Consider the following 22500-nt stretch of genomic DNA (forward strand, 5'->3'; position numbering starts at 1 on the left):
TACATACACACATATATATACATACACACAGATATACACACACACATAGATATACATACACACAGATATACATACACACATATATATACATACACACAGATATACACACACACATAGATATACATACACACAGATATACATACACACATATATATACATACACACAGATATACACACACACATAGATATACATACACACATAGATATACACACACACATAGATATACATACACACATATATATACATACACACACACAGATATACATACACACACACATAGATATACATACACACACACATAGATATACATACACACATAGATATACATACACACATAGATATACACACACACATAGATACACACACACATAGATATACATACACACAGATATACATATACACACAGATATACATACACACATAGATATACACACACACAGATACACACACACATAGATATACATACACACACACAGATACACACACACCTAGATATACATACACACATAGATATACACACACACAGATACACACACACATAGATATACATACACACATAGATATACATACACACATAGATATACACACACACAGATACACACACACATAGATATACATACACACAGATATACATACACACACACATAGATATACATACACACATAGATATACACACACATAGATATACATACACACATAGATATACATACACACACACATAGATATACATACACACATAGATATACACACACACAGATACACACACATAGATATACATACACACATAGATATACATACACATAGATATACATACACACACACATAGATATACATACACACAGATATACATACACACACACATAGATATACATACACACATAGATATACACACACACATAGATATACACACACATAGATATACACACATAGATATACACACATAGATATACATACACACACACATAGATACACACACACACATAGATATACATACACACAGATATACATACACACACACATACATACACACACACATAGATATACACACACATAGATATACATACACACAGATATACATACACACACACATAGATATACATACACACATAGATACACACACACATAGATATACATACACACAGATATACATACACACACACATAGATATACACACACACATAGATATACATACACACATAGATATACATACACACACATAGATACACACACACACATAGATATACATACACACAGATATACATACACACACACATAGATATACATACACACATAGATACACACACACATAGATATACATACACACAGATATACATACACACACACATAGATATACACACACACATAGATATACATACACACATAGATATACATACACACACACATAGATACACACACACACATAGATATACATACACACAGATATACATACACACACACATAGATATACACACACACATAGATATACATACACACATAGATATACATACACACACACATAGATACACACACACATAGATATACATACACACAGATATACATACACACACACATAGATATACATACACACATAGATATACATACACACATAGATATACACACACACATAGATACACACACACATAGATATACATACACACAGATATACATACACACACACATAGATATACATACACACATAGATATACACACACATATATATACATACACACATATATATACATACACACATAGATATACATACACACATATATATACATACACACATAGATATACATACACACACACATAGATATACATACACACATAGATATACACACACACATAGATATACATACACACACACATAGATATACATATACACACACACACACAGATATACATACACACATAGATATACATACACACACACACACAGATATACATACACACATAGATATACATACATACACACACACAGATATACATACACACATAGATATACATACACACATATATATACACACACACATAGATATACATACACACACACACACACATAGATATACATACACACATAGATATACATACACACACACATAGATATACATACACACACACATAGATATACATACACACACATAGATATACATACACACATAGATATACATACACACACACATAGATATACATACACACACACACACATAGATATACATACACACATAGATATACATACACACACACATAGATATACATACACACATAGATATACATACACACACACATAGATATACATACACACATAGATATACATACACACACACATAGATATACATACACACATAGATATACATACACACACACATAGATATACATACACACACATAGATATACATACACACACACACAGATATACATACACACATAGATATACATACACACACACATAGATATACATACACACATAGATATACATACACACACACACACAGATATACATACACACATAGATATACATACACACACACATAGATATACATACACACATAGATATACATACACACACACATAGATATACATACACACATAGATATACATACACACACACATAGATATACATACACACACATAGATATACATACACACACACACACAGATATACATACACACATAGATATACATACACACACACATAGATATACATACACACATAGATATACATACGCACACACATAGATATACATACACACACATAGATATACATACACACATAGATATACATACACACACACATAGATATACATACACACACATAGATATACATACACACACATAGATATACATACACACACATAGATATACATACACACACACATAGATATACATACACACACATAGATATACATACACACACATAGATATACATACACACACACATAGATATACATACACACACATAGATATACATACACACACATAGATATACATACACACACACATAGATATACATACACACACATAGATATACATACACACACATAGATATACATACACACACATAGATATACACACACACATAGATATACATACACACACACATAGATATACATACACACATAGATATACATACACACACACAGATATACATACACACACACATAGATATACATACACACATAGATATACATACACACACACATAGATATACATACACACATAGATATACATACACACACACATAGATATACATACACACACATAGATATACATACACACCTACTGTATATACACATACACACAAACACGGATATATACACACACATAAATACACAGATATACACACAGATATATACATATTCATACATACACAGACATATGCATACACACATAGATACACACACACACACACCATTTTAGTGTATATATAATATAGGGGTGTTTAATGCACAAATACTCTTGTAACTAAAGCTGTGTGTTTGTGTTTCTGTGTTTCTGAACTGAATCTGACATGTTTACAGGAGGAGAAGGCAGTGGGGATGGCGAAGATTGGCAGCTACAGCATTGAGAGCGCTGGAGAACACAAGAGGAAGTAGTAAGTCCTTTTCTCTTTTCTTACACACACACACACACACACAAACGTTGTAACAACCAGAGAAACCATGGCAACCAGTGTCCAGCTACACAGTACAAAAAACTATAATATATATATATAGGGAAAAAATGATTTGATCCCCTGCTGATTTTGTACGTTTGCCCACTGACAAAGAAATGATCAGTCTGTAATTTTAATGGTAGGTTTATTTGAACAGTGAGAGACAGAATAACAACAAAAAAATCCAGAAAAATGTTCTACATTGATTTGCATTTTAATGAGTGAAATAAGTATTTGATCTCCTATCAATCAGAAAGATTTCTGGCTCCCAGGTGTCTTTTATACAGGTAAGGAGCTGAGATTACAGTAGGAGCACTCTCGGGGAGTGCTCTTAATCTCAGCTTGTTAACTGTATGAAAGACACCTGTCCACAGAAGGAAGCAATCAATCAGATTCCAAACTCTCCATCATGGCCAAGACCAAAGAGCTGTCCATGGATGTCAGGGACAAGATTGTAGACCTACACAAGGCTGGAATGAGCTACAAGACCATCGCCAAGCAGCTTGGTGAGAAGGTGACAACAGTTGGTGCGATTATTCCCAAATGGAAGAAACACAAAAGGACTGTCAATCTTCCTCGGTCTGGGGCTCCATGCAAGATCTCACCTCATGGAGTTTCAATGATCATGAGAACGGTGAGGAATCAGCCCAGAATTACACTGGAGGATTTTGTCAATGATCTCAAGGCAGCTGGGACCATAGTCACCACGAAAACAATTGGTAACACACTACGCCGTGAAAGACTGAAATCCAGTAGCACCCGCAAGGTCCCCCTGCTAAAGAAAGCACATGTACAGGCTCATCTGAAGTTTGCCAGTGAACATCTAAATGATTCAGAGGAGAACTGGGTGAAAGTGTTGTGGTCAAATGAGACCAAAATCCAGCTCTTTGGCATCAACTCAACTCGCCGTGTTTGGAGGAGGAGGAATGCTGCCTATGACCCCAAGTACACTATCCCCAGGTGACAGGACAACTGCACTGCATCAAAGGGACGATGGACGGGGCCATGTACTGTTAAATCTTGTATGAGAACCTCCTTCCTTCAGCCAGGGCATTGAAAATGGGTCGTGGATGGATATTCCAGCCTGACAATGACCCAAAACACATGGCCAAGGCAACAAAGGAGTGGTTCAAAAAGAAGCACATTAAGGTCCTGTAGTGGCCTAGCCAGTCTCCAGACCTTAATCCCATAGAAAATCTGTGGAGGGAGCTGAAGGGTCAGCCACAAAACCTTAATGACTTGGAGAGGATCTGCAAAGAGGAGTGGGCCCAAATTCCTTGAGATGTGAGATGTGTGCAAACCTGGTGGCCAACTACAAGAAATGTCTGACGTCTGTGATTGCCAACAAGGGTTTGCCACCAGGTACTAAGTCATGTTTTGCAAAGGGGTCAAATACTTATTTCACTCAATAAAATGCTAATCAATGTATAACTTTTTTGAAATGTGTGAATTATAATATGTGTTTATTTATTTACTTGCTTATTTATTTATTCATTCATTTAGTCATCTCTTCACTGATTTTGATTATAAATAAATTTCTCCATGTTCCATAAGCTCCAGATTGGGAACCTGTGTATTATTTTAATTAGATTTTATTAGTTTTATTTCATTTATTCAGGTTTTATTCAGTATTTTTTTTCATATATCAAAGTATTGTTTTATTTATATATTTAGATTTTCATATAACATTCTCACTGCAAATAACGAGAGTTTATATATTATATAATATTTATTTTATATAATTTTTTATAAGAGAGATTTTTTATCCAGTATTCTGAGGTTCAGTATTTTGTACATTTTCATTGCATATATAGCATCTGTTTGTCTGGTGTGTGTTCTGTTGTGTAGTTTGTCTGGTGTGTGTTCTGTTGTGTAGTTTGTCTGGTGTGTGTTCTGTTGTGTAGTTTGTCTGGTGTGTGTTCTGTTGTGTAGTTTGTCTGGTGTGTGTTCTGTTGTGTAGTTTGTCTGGTGTGTGTTCTGTTGTGTAGTTTGTCTGGTGTGTGTTCTGTTGTGTAGTTTGTCTGGTGTGTGTTCTGTTGTGTAGTTTGTCTGGTGTGTGTTCTGTTGTGTAGTTTGTGTGGTGTGTGTTCTGTTGTGTAGTTTGTCTGGTGTGTGTTCTGTTGTGTAGTTTGTCTGGTGTGTGTTCTGTTGTGTAGTTTGTCTGGTGTGTGTTCTGTTGTGTAGTTTGTGTGGTGTGTGTTCTGTTGTGTAGTTTGTGTTCTACTGATTGATTGATGATTTTAATTAATACCCCCCCACACACACACACACGCTCCTGTTTTCAAGTTACTCATGTGAAGTGGTCTCTCTCTCTCTCTCTCTCTCTCTCTCTCTCTCTCTCTCTCTCTCTCTCTCTCTCTCTGGTGTCTCTGCAGCGTGTTTAAGATGTTCCACCCGCGCTTCCAGAACTTCTTCTTCGCCGCTGACAACGTTAGTGACATGAGCAAGTGAGTGTGATGCACATGAACACCAAAACACCAAAACTCAGCCTCATCCTCAACCTGTGGATCAGTCAGATTATATATATATATATATATTTATATATACCCCAATCAGCCATAACATTATGACCACTGAGAGGTGACGTGAATAAGACTGATGATCTCCTCATCATGGCCCCTGTTAGTGGGTGGGATATATTAGGCAGCAAGTCAACATTTTGTCCTCAAAGTTGATGTGTTAGAAGCAGGAAAAATGGACAAGCGTAAGGATTTGACGAAGGGCCAAATTGTGATGGCTAGACCAATGGATCAGAGCATCTCCAAAACTGCAGCTCTTGTGGGGTGTTCCTGGTCTGGAGTGGTCAGTATCTATCAAAAGTGTCCTTTAAGTCATTTAAGTATCCTTTAAGTCCTGTAAGTATGGCCCATAGAGGCCCCACCTTGCAACTTACAGGACTTAAAGGATCTGCTGCTAACATCTTGGTGCCAGATACCACAGCACACCTTCAGGGATCTAGTGGAGTCGGGGCTGTTTTGGCAGCAAAAGGTGGACCAACACAATATTAGGCAGGTGGTCATAATGTTATGCGTGTATGTTGTATATGTATGAATGTACAGAGAATATACAGTATACAGTGATATCTTGCAGTTTTGAAGGGTTTATCAGTGTGAAGGAGGGGTTATCACCATCAGTGGGGGGTTAATGGGTTGAAGAGTTCAGTAAGGAGACCGCTGTGGGGCAAAAGCTGTTCCTTAGCCTTCTAGCCTTGGATCACAGGCACCTGAACCTCTTCCCAGAGGGTAAGAGGGTAAACAGTTTATGAGAGGTGTCCTTGACGATACTGTGCTCTTCAAATAAATCTGAATAAAGGATTACAGGATGTTGAGGATCACAGTGTTGCTCTGAACATGTGAACAGAAGATCAGACCCACAGACACACTGCCTTAAAGCTTTCACACAGCTGTTGGTGCTCCTCGTGTGTGAATGCAGTGAATGCAGAGCTGTTTAATCCAGTGTCCCTGATCCTCTGAGCTCTCCGGATCAATCTGCTTGATCTTCCAGACGATTCTAACTGCAGTAAATAAACACAGATAATATCCTACAAGTCTGAGGATTGTCTTCTTGTTTGCTGTAAACACTCGGAGCATTCAGGGGCTTTCACACAGCAGTCTCTAGAGTTCACACTGAATGGTGTACTGGTGTTTCTAATAAAGTGGACAGAAGGGTAAATTTCTGCTATTTCTGTTATAGTTCTGGTATTTTAAAGAACACCAAAGTGTGAAAAGAGAGAATAAAGAGATGTAGAGATGGACTTCTGACTGAAACACAGGAGCATCAGAGACATTTTCATAGTTTTCAAAGAAAACTAAAAAATAAATAAAGAAGCTTTTTCATGTAGTTTTGTTTTGAAGTTTGCTTTCTTTCTTTCTTTCTTTCTTTCTTTCTTTCTTTCTTTCTTTCTTTCTTTCTTTCTTTCTTTCTTTCTTTCGTTTGTTCCTTTCTTTCGTTTGTTCCTTTCTTTCTTTCTTTCTTTCTTTCTTTCTTTCTTTCTTTCTTTCTTTCTTTCTTTCTTTCGTTTGTTCAATGTTTCTTGCTTTCTTTCTTTCTTTTGTTAAATGTTTCTTTCTTTTTTTCGTTCTTTGTTTTTCTTTCATTTGTTTGTTCAATGTTTCTGTCTTTTGTTTGTTTGTTTTTGTTCGTTATTTCTTTTGTTCGATCATTTGTTCAACGTTTTTATATTTCTTTCATTAGATTTTTTGTTCTTTCTTTCATTTGTTTGATATTTTGTTTGGTCTTTCTTTCTTTCTTTCTTTCTTTCTTTCTTTCTTTCTTTCTTTCTTTTTTCTTCCTTCCTTCTTCCTTCCTTCCTTTTTTTCGTTCTTTCCTTCTGCCTTTTGTTCGTTTGCTGTTTTTTATTTTTTGTTTGTTTTTTCATTCGTTGTTTATTTAGTTTGTTCACTTGTTCAATGTTTCTATCTTTCATAAGGTTTTTTGTTCTTCTTTTGTTTGTTTGTTTGATGTTTCTATCTCTTGTTTAGTCTGCTTTCTTTCTTTCTTTCTTTCTTTCTTTCTTTCTTTCTTTCTTTCTTTCTTTCTTTCTTTCTTTCTTTCTTTCTTTCTTTCTTTCTTTCTTTCTTTCTTTCTTTCTTTCTTTCTTTCCACAAACAACAACAGCAACACACTCTGACATTATCCCCACACAGCCACAGGTTTGTTAGTAAGTTGTGTAGGTTTAAAGGGATTAAAGTCTATGACTCCTGATTGTTTCCACCTGTTCACTGGTACTGGTACTATTACTGGTACTGGTACTGTTTCTGGTACTATTATACCTCTCATCAAACACAGCTGTGGATAGAAACGTCTTCCTGCTTTAAAATTATCAACAGAATATATGATAACAGGATTTCGGTCACCTCACGGCTCAACACATCACTGTTCTCTGCTTTTTGTGGAACAGGTGGATCAACTGTCTGATCGTCGCAATCCAGAAATATAAGAAGCACCAACAGTATCTATCAGACAACGAGGCCGGTGCGTTCCAGCAGATCTGCTGCTTTATTTATTTATTTATTTTACTAGAAGAAAAAATCAGCAGCAAACTCAGGAACATCATGTCCAGTGCTTCATGCAGTTGTGTTTGATGTGATATCAGATATCATGGTTTTTAATAAGACGATAGTGTTTGCTGGTTGAGTTATTGAACCTGGTGTGTGTGTGTGTGTGTGTGTATATGTGTGTGTGTGTATGTGTGTGTGTGTTGACAGAGTGTTACAGTGAGACCGAGTCAGAGGAGGACGGCTCACACTCACCACTTGTTCCAAAGAAGAAAACCACAACGGTGAGGAGAGACACGTAACACACACATGTGAGAAAGACAGACAGGGACAGAGACAGACAGACAGACAGACAGACAGAAAGAAAGAAATTAAAAGAAAAGAAAAGGAAGAAAGAAAGAAAGAATAAGCGAATAAATGAAAGAAAGAAGGAAAGAAAGAACAAAGGAAAGAAAGACAAAGAATGAGAGAAAAAAAGAAAGAACAAAAGAAAGAAGCAGAGAAAGAAAGAAAGAATAAAGGAAAGTAAGAAAAAAGAACAAAGGAACATAAGAAAAAAGAACAAAATAAGGAAAGAAAGGAAGACAAAGAATGAGAGAAAGAAAGAAATAACGAACAAAAGAAAGAAAGACAAAGAAGCAGAGAAAGCATGAATGAATGAACAAAATAAATAACGAAAGAAAGAAAGAAAGTCAAAGAATAAGAGAAAGACAAAGAATGAGAGAAGGAAAGAAAGAGAGAAAGAAAGTCAAAGAATAAGAGAAAGAAAGAATGAACAAATGAAAGAAAGAAAGACAGAAAGAAAGATGGAACGAGAGAAAGAGAGGAAAAACAAAAAAGAAAGAAACAATGAAAGAAAGAAAGGAAGAAAGCAGAGTGTCACACACACAGCAGTATTAAGTATATTTCCAGATGTTTACAGTCTGAATAAAGTGTAATATAACAGCAGTAATATAACAGCAGTAATATATCAGCAGTAATATAACAGCAGTAATATAACAGCAGTAATATAACAGCAGTAATATATCAGCAGTAATATATCAGCAGTAATATAACAGCAGTAATATATCAGCAGTAATATATCAGCAGTAATATATCAGCAGTAATATAACAGCAGTAATATAACAGCAGTAATATATCAGCAGTAATATATCAGCAGTAATATAACAGCAGTAATATAACAGCAGTAATATATCAGCAGTAATATAACAGCAGTAATATATCAGCAGTAATATATCAGCAGTAATATATCAGCAGTAATATAACAGCAGTAATATATCAGCAGTAATATAACAGCAGTAATATATCAGCAGTAATATATCAGCAGTAATATAACAGCAGTAATATATCAGCAGTAATATATCAGCAGTAATATAACAGCAGTAATATAACAGCAGTAATATATCAGCAGTAATATATCAGCAGTAATATATCAGCAGTAATATAACAGCAGTAATATATCAGCAGTAATATATCAGCAGTAATATATCAGCAGTAATATAACAGCAGTAATATATCAGCAGTAATATAACAGCAGTAATATATCAGCAGTAATATATCAGCAGTAATATAACAGCAGTAATATATCAGCAGTAATATATCAGCAGTAATATAACAGCAGTAATATATCAGCAGTAATATATCAGCAGTAATATAACAGCAGTAATATAACAGCAGTAATATATCAGCAGTAATATAACAGCAGTAATATATCAGCAGTAATATATCAGCAGTAATATAACAGCAGTAATATATCAGCAGTAATATATCAGCAGTAATATAACAGCAGTAATATAACAGCAGTAATATATCAGCAGTAATATAACAGCAGTAATATATCAGCAGTAATATAACAGCAGTAATATATCAGCAGTAATATATCAGCAGTAATATAACAGCAGTAATATATCAGCAGTAATATAACAGCAGTAATATAACAGCAGTAATATAACAGCAGTAATATATCAGCAGTAATATAACAGCAGTAATATAACAGCAGTAATATATCAGCAGTAATATATCAGCAGTAATATATCAGCAGTAATATATCAGCAGTAATATAACAGCAGTAATATATCAGCAGTAATATAACAGCAGTAATATATCAGCAGTAATATATCAGCAGTAATATATCAGCAGTAATATAACAGCAGTATTAAGTTGGTTTATTGTGTCTGGTGACAGAAGCCTCAGAGTAACACGCTCCCTCGAGCTCTGGGCAAGAAAAACAAACCGCTGGGAGGAACTGCAGGCACCACATCACCAGCAGGGGGCAGTAAAGCCTCAGCTACACAACCACAAGGTGAACTGAACCGCTCGAAACAGATGTATGTGTGCAGTGCATGCTGTGCATGCTGTATTGTGTGTGTGTGTGTGTGTGTGTGTGTTGGATTGTTTTTTAAAACAATTTTATTTCAAAAATGTAATTTGCTCCTGTTTAGTTTAATGTTTATGTTCAGCATTGAGTCACACTGGTGCTTAATGTGAAGCTCATATGAAAGTAGATACTCAGGACTTTCAAGAATTTGTCGTTTTTATTAAGTATTTTTCTTTTTTCCTGGCCTACTAGGGACAATATGTTTATAGAAAACTTCAGTTTGTTATTTTCCCACACATATGTTTATATTCTCAAATTAAATGTTGATATTAAACCCATTCAAGCTCTCAAATCTGAAAGCCACAAGTTCTTTTCCATAATCCAGTAAAATTCAGCTTAAAAATCACTTATATGATTAACAAAATATGCTTAAAAAATAGCACAAAAAAATAAAACAAACTACCAACAGAAAGGAAAAGGACAGAAACAATGAACGAATGAATTATCGAAAGAAAGAATAAATGAAACAACGAAAGAAAGGAAGACAGAAACAAACAAACAAAAAAGGAAAGAAAAAAGAAAGAAACAACGAACGAAAATGAATGAATGAACAACAAAAGGATCGAAAGAAAGAAAGAACGATTGAATGAATGGATGACAGAAACAAAGAAAGAAAGACAGAATAAAAGGAAGAATGAACAAACGAAAGAAAAAGAAAGAAACAAAAAAGGTAAAGAAACAATGAACGAATGAATTATCGAAATAAAGACCGTATGAAAGAAAGAAACTAACAAAAAAGGAAAGAAAGAAACAACGAATGAATAAATGAACGAAAGAAAGAAAGAACGGAAGAAAGAAAGACAAAGAAAGAAAGACAGAATGAAAGGAAGAAAGAAAGACAGAATGAAAGGAAGAACGGAAGAAAGAAAGACAAAGAAAGAAAGAATGAAAGGAAGGAAGAAAGAAAGACAATGAAAGGAAGAAAGAATGAAAGAAACAAAAAAGGAAAGAAACAATGAACAAATTAATGAATAAATGAATGAAAAAGAAAGAAAGAAAAAAAAGAAAGAAAATTGAAAGTTTGAAGCTGAGATATAAAACAGTATAAATGTAATAGTAATAGAATTCTATATGAACAGAATGGAGTATGAAGTAATCTTATGGCTTTTCTTCACACTTCCTGTTCCTCACACTTCCTGTTCCTCACACTTCCTGTTCCTCTGTGTGTCTGTTCCTCTCAGTAGCGGTGGATGAGATGGGAGAGCTGTTTAACCAGCTGAAGGAGGGAGGAGTGTCTCTGATTGGTCAGAAACAGCCCATCACTCACGACCAACTCCGCCGGTCCTTCATCCGACGCAACAAGAATCCCGTCATCAACGAGAAGGTCCACACACTCCGCGCTCTTCAGAGCACGCTCAAGGTGACACACACACACACACACACACACACAAGCTTAAGAATTACATACAAGTGAAGTGAATAATGTTTATTATAGCCGAGAAATGTCTTTGCAACACTCTACATCATATCTAATCCACTCCATCTTTAAAGCTCTTCATTAAGCACTACCATCTTTTCATTTTTTACATTTTTACCTTTTAATAAAGCAAAGCTCTCGTACAGAGTCACATCAGGATCTGAGCTAGTGATTTAAACTGTAAGAAATTTACTGTTCCTTCTACACTGATCAGGCATAACATTATGACCACTGAGAGGTGACGTGAGTAAGACTGATGATCTCCTCATCATGGCACCTGTTAGTGGGTGGGATATATTAGGCAGCAGGTGAACATTTTGTCCTCAAAGATGACGTGTTAGAAGCAGGAAAAATGGACAAGTGTAAGGATTTGAGCGAGTTTGACGAAGGGCCAAATTGTGATGGCTAGACCACTGGATCAGAGCATCTCCAAAACTGCAGCTCTTTTGGTGTGTTCCCGGTCTGCAGTGGTCAGTATCTATCAAAAGTATCCTTTAAGTCTTGTAAATCCTTTAAGTAAGTTGTGAGGTGGGGCCCATGGCTCTGCTGCTAACATCTTGGTGCCAGATACCACAGCACACCTTCAGGGATCTAGTGGAGTCCATGTCTTGATGGGTCAGTGTTTTAATTTCCTTAAACTTAACCATAGAAACACTTAAACGTAACCATAGCAACAAACAGTCCCACCATCTCTCAGGGTAAGAGGAAGATATACGTCTGGACTCTTCTCTGTTCTGGCACCGAGGTGGTGGAGTAAATGTCCCCTAGATGTCCGAACAGCTGAGTCACTGACCGTCTTCAAACGACGGATGAAGACCTACCTCTCCCTGAAACACTTAAACTGTTTGTTTCATGTATTGTTGTATGTATATAAAAAAAATCCTCCCAACAAACGGCAGCAGTATGTGTCCTGAAGCTGGAATCAGTATCCAGAAATGAACCTAGATGGTTTACTAGATGATTTCTGGTAGATTTTCAAAGTGTGGATCCGTGCACCCATAACTCTGTGTGTGACAGAGGAGGAGGTCTTGACTGTTTGCTTAGCCACATTTTAGATGAAAGAAAGAAAGAAAGAAAGAAAGAAAGAAAGAAAGAAAGAAAGAAAGAAAGGAAGGAAGAATGAATGAATGAATTAACGAATGAACGTATGAATTATTGAATTAACGAATGAATTATCGAAAGAAAGAAAGAAAGAAACAAACAAACAAACACGAACAAATGAATGAACGAAAGAAAGAAAAAAGGAAAGAAACAATGATAGAATGAATTATCGAAAGAAAGAAAGAAAGAATGACGAAAGAAAGAAAGAAAGAAAGAAAGAAAGAAAGAAAGAAAAGAAGACCTTTTAAAAAGGTCTAATTGAATTGTGGGAAAATCATTCACGAGGATGTAAGGAATAATGAAGGAAGCTGAAATGCAGTGTGGAGGTTGTTTATGTTGACAGTGTGCGTAACTAGGCAACAACATTTTCCTCAGGTTTTATGATGTCATAATATGCCCCAGTAATTGCTCTTTTGATGCACACTCAAAAGTATGTACTTTTTCTTCATTAAATTTGGGACGGCTCTGTCGTCACTGCTAGCTCCTGTTAGAGGAAATGCATCCACACCACCTGACCAATCAGATTCAGCGGCGCTGTGGTAAAAATATGTCTATATATGTGTTCAAATATCATAATATATTAATATCCCCGCTCTGAATGTGTTCCAGGCGAAGGAGGCGGAGCTACAGCTCATCGATAAGCTTCTGGAAGATTCCAGTCTGACGCCGGTGAAATACCGCCAGTGGAAGCAGCACAATGAGGATCTGTACCAGGAGATCGAGAAAATCGCCAAAGAGAAAAAACGAACCCAAACAACCCCACAAGCGAAACCCGCCACCCCCGATGACGACGGAGCATGTCGACTCAGCCTGAGCGACGGAGAGCAGCTAGTGGACTCTGAGTTGCCTAGCGATGGAGACTTAGCAGAGCGTACTGGGTTACACAGTGAAAGAGCAGACAGCAGCTCCTCTGAAAATTACTTCTTCATCTGAGCTCAGCCCGCCCACTTTAAAAATCTGACCAATCAGAGCCTCTTTTTTGTTTTAAGGAACGGGGCGGGACTTGAGCTGCTCTGGGGAGCGTTACCTTGTTCTTACAAGAAATGATCGATGTCAGTGTTGCTAAGCAACCTCGATGATGTGGTTTTTTTGTCTAGCTAGCTAGTCGCAATTGTTTTACTCATGATTTTATAAAGAAAACTCCAAAGATCTGTAAATAAATCAAATAATTATGAATGGTTTAACCTTCCTGTTTTGGTTTGCAACTTTGATCATTTAGAACAACTCCCTCAAGTGAATCTTCCTCTCGATACGGATTTCCAAGTCTTCAGCCCAAGTCCAGACTGATCAGTATTAATTTACTTTTAGTACAGTTCACATCCTAAACTGCTGACTGGAAACAACACACTGGTGTTAGTCCACTGGAGACTCAAAGTGAAGCACTGGATATGGAGCTTTAGTCCAAAACCCATTCAAAATAATCAGCAATCAATAATGAACATGGATGATGACCAGACAGAGATGACCATAATCCTTGACGTCTGTGCTGAAGTGGATGAGCATCATTATCAGAGCTCTTTTATCTTAAACAGGAAGTTATTATTATTATTTTTTTGGTTGTTGTATATAATCTGTGACAAATTTTATGTTGTATAAAAATAGAACAAAGTGGCCTGTGCAGATAACGGACATTGACAGGGCCTTTTATTTTTACAGGTATGTTTTAGAGCGATCGTGTAAAAGTTTTAATATAATGCCTGCTCTTACGTATCATGTTTGTACTGCATGTTCATTTGTGCAATGATGGATGGGAAGAAAAGGAAAAGAATAAATGTAAATAATCCTGCGAATCATTACCCAAAATCATGAGACTTGGAGTACTGAGTCATGTTGTGAACACTGTAAGTTGTATATGTGAAAGACTTTTCTGTTTTTATTGTAAATAAAATGTCTACAGTTTACAACAGCTAAAGATTTCTTTTTGATTAATTGTACTTAAAGGTTAAAGGGATGGGTGGAATGTGGTAGCTTAGTGGTTAAGGCATTGGATTACTGATCAGAAGGTTGTGAGTTAAGGAAAGCTTCCTTGAGTAAGCATCTTAACCCTCAGTTGTATGCATTGAGATAAATTATAAGCCAGTGGGGCAGTGAAGGGGCTGGGGTCAGTGGTGGTTCAAGTGGTTAAGGCTCTGGGTTGTTGATCAGGGGATCAGGGTTTGAGCCTGAGCATCACCAATTGCTCCACTGTTGGGCAATTGAGCAAGGCTGTTAATCCTTCCTGCTCCAGGGGTGCTGTATCATAGCTGCCCTTGTGCTCTGACCTGAACTTCCTCAGCTGGAATATGTGAAGAAAAGAATTTCACTGTAATGTACACTATATTGCCAAAAGTTTTGGGACACCCCTCCAAATCATAGAATTCAGGTGTTGGGCTTGGCCCCTTAGTTCCAGTGAAAGGAACTCATAATACTTCAGCATACCAAGACATTTTTGGGAACAGCTTTGAGGGAACAGTTTAACCCGATAGAACACCTTTGGGATGAATTAGAGTGGAGACTCTGAGCCATTCCAAAAATGGGACATCTGCCTTTACACTCATATTTACGGGAATTTTTGACCCTTCCTCTAGAAGCGCATTTGTGAGGTCAGGCACTGATGTTGGGTGAGAAGGCCTGGCTCGCAGTCTCTACTCTAATTCATCCTATTCTATCAGTTTGAGGTCAGGACTCTGTGCAGGTCAGTCAAATTCCTCCACACCAAACTCACTCATCCATGTCTTTATGGACCTTGCTTTGTGCACTGGTGTACAGTCATGTTGGAACAGGAAGGGGTCATCCCCAAACTGTTCCCACAAAGTTGGGAGCATGAAATTGTCCAAAATGTCTTGGTATGTTGAAGCATTAAGAGTTCCTTTCACTGGAACTAAGGAGCCGAGCCCAACCCCTGAAAAACAACACCTGAATTCAGTGATTTGGAGGGGTGTCCCAAAACTTTTAGCAATATAGTGTATGTGTGGTAATAAGAAAGGTTTCTTGCTCTCAGTTCTCCTTCTTCTCTCTGGAAAAGTGCATCTGCCAAATGCCAGGTAAAAAAGGTAAATGTAGATTAAAAAAGATTTACTGATCTGTGTATTCCTTCTTTACAATATCAGCTACAAACCAAGCCACATTTCCATTAGTTCTGCTCAGTTCCAGGCTTGATAACCGCTAATCTTTATCTACACATCATTATCAAAAGTTTCTCATGCTAACTCATCTCATTTGAGGTGAGGAAAAGCATCTGCACAGCGTGATGCTGCCAGGACCATGCTTCATAGTTCAGAAAGTCGTGTCAGGAAGATGAGCAGTGTTGACTTTACAATAAAATTGGACGCTTGGCCAAGGAAATTGGAATTCATGCCAACTCCAAACATTATTGCAAAGGTTTTTTTCTGTCTTCCATAAAATGCAGCATGCCTTTGCATTTAATACAGTTGTTGTTTCCACATAGGTTTTTAATTAGTCATAATTTTGTTACCATCCAAACCTCAGCAACACTGGAATGAACTTTTCCAGTGAACAAGTCAGGAAAAGTGAGCTGAATTTCCTGTAAATAATGTATATAAAGTCCACACACACACACACACAACGATCTTGCAGAGATCGTGGGTTTTATCAGAATGCAGGAATAAACCACAAACCTTTATTTAGTCATTTAGCAACATTACAAAATATAGTTCAACACAACGAGGTGCCTTTCATTAAAATGTCACTTTTTACCAGTAGAGAAATATACACGTTACTGACTAGACGCCGCAGAGCTACATGGAAAAGTCCTACAGTTGCTGGCTTAAGGCAAAATATTACTTGGCTTCATGTGGAGATGTTTTAAGCGCTTTCTTTCAGTGCATGTGATTATTTATATTCAATCACAAATCAACAGTTTATAGAAAGAGATTAATTTTAAAAAGTAAAAATACTGTAGCTGATATCTAAAATAATTTTAAAAATAGATAAATAAAATAATAATAATAATAATAATAATAATAATAATAATAATAATAATAATAATAATAATAATAATAATAATAAAAATACCTTATTAATAAAAATAATTATAATAATAAAATAAAAATACCTTATTATTATTATTATTATTATTATTTAGCTATGTATTATTATTATTAAAAATAATAATAATAATAATAATAATAACAATAACAACAACAATAATAATAATAATAGTAATAATAATAACAACAACAACAACAACAACAACAACAATAATAATAATAATAATAATAATAGATGAATTCCACTAACGCTAAGTGAAATTAGAAATGAATACATTCAGAATTACACCACCAAGCAGCACAAATCATCTACAATTCTTTATCTGTTTTTGCTTCTATTGGTCTGAGCAGCATAGCAGTGAGCAATAATCATACAAAAACACAACATACCATTAACACATGAATAGACACCCAGACAGACGCATTGTTCACACTGCATTCTTCACTCTTCTCACATCTATCATTAGGATTTTTGCTTTCAGTCATATACAGTCACATGACCAGAGCTGATTCCAGACCAGGGCTGGTGTATAAAGGTTTAAAAAATCAGGACCGGAAATGCTAAAAGGAGAGAGTGTCAGAACATCTCTGAGCAAACCCGAGGACACGGTGGTTATTTTTAATACGGCATGGTCACAAATGATTATGTTGTAGCCACAAGGTCTGAAGGCATGACCGCGAGTGGTGTAACAATTTGTGTACCGTGACAGAAAATGTCGCATTCGATAATCGGCCTCCAGTTAATTATTTGATGCAAAATTAAATACAGTTTTGAGAATTTGTTTAAGGTAATGTGGCCTGATCACCAGCAACTCCAGTATATTATCGTGCATCATATAAAAAGTCATTAATATTAGACTTATATATAAATTTATTTGTATTAATCCCTAATGAGCCATCCTGAGGCGACAGTGGAAGAAACCTTGCGAGGAACCAGACATAGAGTGTGATTATTAATCATTATAAACACCAGAGAGAGATTATAAATCATTATAAACATCCGAGAGTGTGATTATAAATCATTATGAACACCAGAGAGTGTGATTATAAATCATTATGAACACCAGAGAGTGTGATTATAAATCATTATAAACATCCGAGAGTGTGATTATAAATCATTATGAACACCAGAGAGTGTGATTATAAATCATTATGAACACCAGAGAGTGTGATTATAAATCATTATGAACACCAGAGAGTGTGATGATGAATAATATCCTGGAGTCGTGTAACCAGGAGCTCCTGAGCAACTTATAAATAGGTATAGATTCAACACCAACTCCTCCATGCTGAAGCCTTTAAATGCTCAATGATGAAGATACAGTATAGTGTATTATCAGTCATCTTTATCCCTGCTTAGCTTCCTGTGGAAATATCTAAGACAAATATCTAACATAGATGTCAATGTCCCAATCATTTTATTACTGAGTGAGGATATTATCATACCCTTATATAATATATATATACATGAATTCATGACCACACCTTATTACAAAAATAACCACCATAGGCCCCAGAGGGACAGAACTGAATTGCAAGTGTCCTATCACAGGCACATCAAGAGTCAGAGAGCCAAAGAAGCTAAACTGGCCATTCTGTCTTGGTGAGAGGGATGGTATTGTTTCTGTCCTCTGTCAGTTACTGTAAAACTAGCCAATCATAGGTGTCCGTGAGCTACTGTATCCAGAAGAGAGTAGATCACACTTTCCTCTGAGTGTGTTACACCTCCCCATGATGCAAAAAATAAAGTGTTAGCATTCACCCTTCTTGGCTGATATCTGGCTGATGATAAAAGAGAGCCGGCTGGAGGGTGAGAATGAGCAAGAGATCCGAGCTCTACACAAAAATTTGCATAAAGTATACTGGAGAAATTAGCATCAAGTGAGTAAGGCAGTGATGAAGATCTGAGGACCGTCCATATTTAATAATGTCTTAAATATTCAATTTAATTTATAAAGTGCTTTCAGAAATGGACATTGTCCCAAAGCAGCTTTACAGATATCCAGATATAGAGAGAGATTTCAAGATTTTATCTGTAATGACCAAGCCAGAGACAATAGTAGAAGGGAATGGAGAGCAAGCAAGGAATGGTAGCAAGCCCTGAGATGACATGAGGAACCAAGAGGGTTGGTGACACCAGATAGTGAAAATAGAAATAATTCTACACTGTATTCTCTACTGTCAAACGAGTACATCAGAGGGACGGCTCATGTTGGACGTTTGGGGGACAGAGTTAGGGAGGCCAGATTAAGATGGTTTGGACATGTTCAGAGGAGGGAGAGTGAGTATATTGGTAGGAGAATGTTGGACATGGAGCTGCCAGACAGGAGGCAAAGAGGAAGGCCAAGGAGGAGGTATATGGATGGAATAAATGAGGATATGAAGCTAGTGGGTGCAAGTGTTGAGGATGCAGAAGATAGGGATAGGTGGAGAGAGATGATTCTCTGTGGCAACGCCTGAAGGGAAAAGCCAAAAGAAGAAGAAAGATTCTTTACTGTCAAGCAGTGCAATGTGGGCTGGAAAGCTTTTCAATACAATCAACAGCATCATTTTTTAATTTTCAGTACACTTTTAGCTTAAATATGTTAGCCACTCTGTAACGAACGGGACTTGAGCATAGTTTTTAGCAAGTGCAAAAGATAACTGATGGATGTGAAAAAGAATGAAGCAGCTTTCCTGACCAGGATTAACCCATGAAGGTTAATAACAGCTAATAAAGGTTATGTATAGGTATATTTGATTGGCATGTACATGAATGCAAAGCATAATATTTACATTCATATCAGTTTACATTGGATCTCTATATTCCTTTTGTTTTCTGTCTTGTCAGGAAGTCGTGACGACCTTCATTTCAGTTGTTATTGCATTATCTTGTTGTGTTGCTGCTAATATTTTATATCTGATTAGATCTGTGATCAATAGGATGCCCTGACAAATGAGATCCTTTTAATAAAGCTCGGCATCGTTCACCAGGATCTAGTACATCATGCCTTGCTCCATCTGCTCTGCCTCTATATTTTATTTCCACTTCTGAAGCCCTTTGAGTTGAAAAAATAAAAAATAAATAAAATCTAAATAAATTAATTAATAACTAAATAATTCTGTGCTTTCAAGTAATAAAATATCCCAATGTTACCTACAGACCAGGAGCTAATTTATACCTTTGTTTAGAGACTGAAAAAAAAATCATGTGCAAATCTGACCTGAAAAATATTATTTATTATCTGTAATATTATTTTTTTTATCCTTTGCTCTTATTTATATGAATATAAACATGACTAGTTCCTGATTCGTGTGCAATTTATTTTCGAACAAATCCAAGCTTTTCAAACAAATAAATACTAACCCTGACCCACTTTCTAAAGTTACCATTATCATCTAAAGTATGTGTTTTGGTCAGTTGAATCGGATTATATCCTACAAAGCCGCCAGTTCAGAAGGGCAGTTGTATTTATTCTCTGCCTACACTCCCAGCACACAGCAAGCCCTGTCTACCTACATGGAGCAAGACATGATACCACAGGCTCCTGACTCATTTAGTTGTTTTGTTGACATTAGTAAGTGGTCAGGGTGAGAGAATTCACTCTGCATGTGAGGCCAGTCCATCATATACACATTCACACTCTCATTCACTCTGCATGTGAGGCCAGTCCATCATATACACATTCACACTCTCATTCACTCTGCATGTGAGGCCAGTCCATCATATACACATTCACACTCTCATAGTATAGCCAGCCCTCCTACCTGCATGGTTTTGGGATGTGGGAGAAAAACAGAGAACCTGGAAGAAAGCAACATGACCTCGGAGGGGAAAATGCAGACCTCTACACAGACAGTAACCTGAGCTCAGCTTCAAACCCTTTGAGGCACCCCAAGTAGTGATGCCATAACAGAGTAAATAGATGTTATCTTTCGGTATGAAGATCCAAGCGGTTACAGCAGTGTTACAGCAGAGTCCTGATTGTCTCTTTTCACAAAGAAGTTTTTATCTAACAGCTGACATCGTAAGCCTTCATCACGATCTCTCTCTGGACCCTTCTGGTGCGACCTGGACATTGTGGTCGTCCGACCCCGAACAGCAGTGCCAGTCCTCCAAGCACCTGCACCCATGCGCCAACCCACCCGAAATACAGTGAACCAGCAGGGCGCAAAGCCAGACTGGGCAACTTGTGCAAGTCAAGCCCTTGAAAGTCAGACATGTTTGATACAAGCTCCACAGCCAGTTTGGGCAAGTGATGAGTGTAGATGCTCAACGCTGCGAGGCTGAGCACTCCCGCCAGTGCCACCAGCAATCCTCCAGCTCCTGCTACATTTCTGAGTGGCGTGTCCGTCCAACAGCGGGCACCGACACTGGCAAGAACAATCCCAGAGCCACACAGGAACAGAGACGTGAGCACGAGTCCCCGAGTGGCACGGACACGTGAATCGTGTTGGTATGCTCCAGATACAGGCCAGCACTCCCGTAATTCGGAGTGTACCACCTGCAGACAGCTTTCCCACAGGCCATCAGAGCGCAGGAGCAGGAGCTCGATGCCTCTGGATTCACCTACACCGGTCCCGACCCTCCCCAGACGAGCCTGGCCTTCCCGCCACTGAGGAGTGATGGCTGCTGTGAACACCAGCACCAGTCCCAGGGGAGCGAAGACAATGCCAGTTACTATAGAAGCTGGTGTGTGCATTATGGGTAATGTCACAGCAACAGAGACAAAAGTTGAGCTTTTTGGAGGTTTTTCAGTTTACAGTGTTCAAGGCTGAGAAACAAAAGGAATATCGAAGATGAGAATCAGAACTGCTTATCACCTTAGCTAGGAAGAAAAATATAATAATACAAATAAACGAAATTCTATGTAATGAATTTGAGATATCATGAACGAGACGATCACTCACACACCGAGGAAAGGATCCAGGAGTTTCCGCAGTCCAGATGTGCAAGAGTCGTGTGTTTGATGAGAGCAAATCCAAT

General features: G+C 37.1%; 2 protein-coding genes across 4 annotated transcripts in view; one reads left to right on the forward strand and one right to left on the reverse strand.

Annotated features, from left to right (window-relative positions):
• cnksr1 (connector enhancer of kinase suppressor of Ras 1) overlaps positions 1-15678 on the forward strand; it is a 69413-nt gene extending 53735 nt beyond the window's left edge. The window contains exons 15-21 of one of the 2 annotated variants that reach the window (XM_058399281.1): positions 3520-3593; positions 6029-6100; positions 8554-8627; positions 8861-8934; positions 10835-10952; positions 12209-12387; positions 14155-15678. In XM_058399281.1, the coding sequence (XP_058255264.1) occupies positions 3520-3593; positions 6029-6100; positions 8554-8627; positions 8861-8934; positions 10835-10952; positions 12209-12387; positions 14155-14478 (915 nt within the window). In that variant the 3' untranslated portion in view covers positions 14479-15678. The remainder of the gene's footprint in view (positions 1-3519; positions 3594-6028; positions 6101-8553; positions 8628-8860; positions 8935-10834; positions 10953-12208; positions 12388-14154) is intronic. The other variant, XM_058399282.1, reaches the window with a different exon arrangement.
• Positions 15679-17782: 2104 nt separating this feature from the next.
• cldn23l (claudin 23-like) overlaps positions 17783-22500 on the reverse strand; it is a 4920-nt gene continuing 202 nt past the window's right edge. Inside the window, exons 1-2 of one of the 2 annotated variants that reach the window (XM_058398432.1) lie at positions 22429-22500; positions 17783-22288 (exon numbers count right to left, since the gene is read on the reverse strand). The exon at positions 22429-22500 is cut by the window's right edge and continues 202 nt beyond it. In XM_058398432.1, coding sequence (XP_058254415.1) covers positions 21527-22216 — 690 coding nt within the window. In that variant the 5' untranslated portion in view covers positions 22217-22288; positions 22429-22500 and the 3' untranslated portion in view covers positions 17783-21526. Of the gene's footprint in view, positions 22289-22424 lie in introns of both variants that reach the window. The other variant, XM_058398431.1, reaches the window with a different exon arrangement.

The sequence above is a fragment of the Hemibagrus wyckioides genome, linkage group LG09, assembly GCF_019097595.1.
Source record: "Hemibagrus wyckioides isolate EC202008001 linkage group LG09, SWU_Hwy_1.0, whole genome shotgun sequence".
Classification (NCBI taxonomy): domain Eukaryota; kingdom Metazoa; phylum Chordata; class Actinopteri; order Siluriformes; family Bagridae; genus Hemibagrus; species Hemibagrus wyckioides.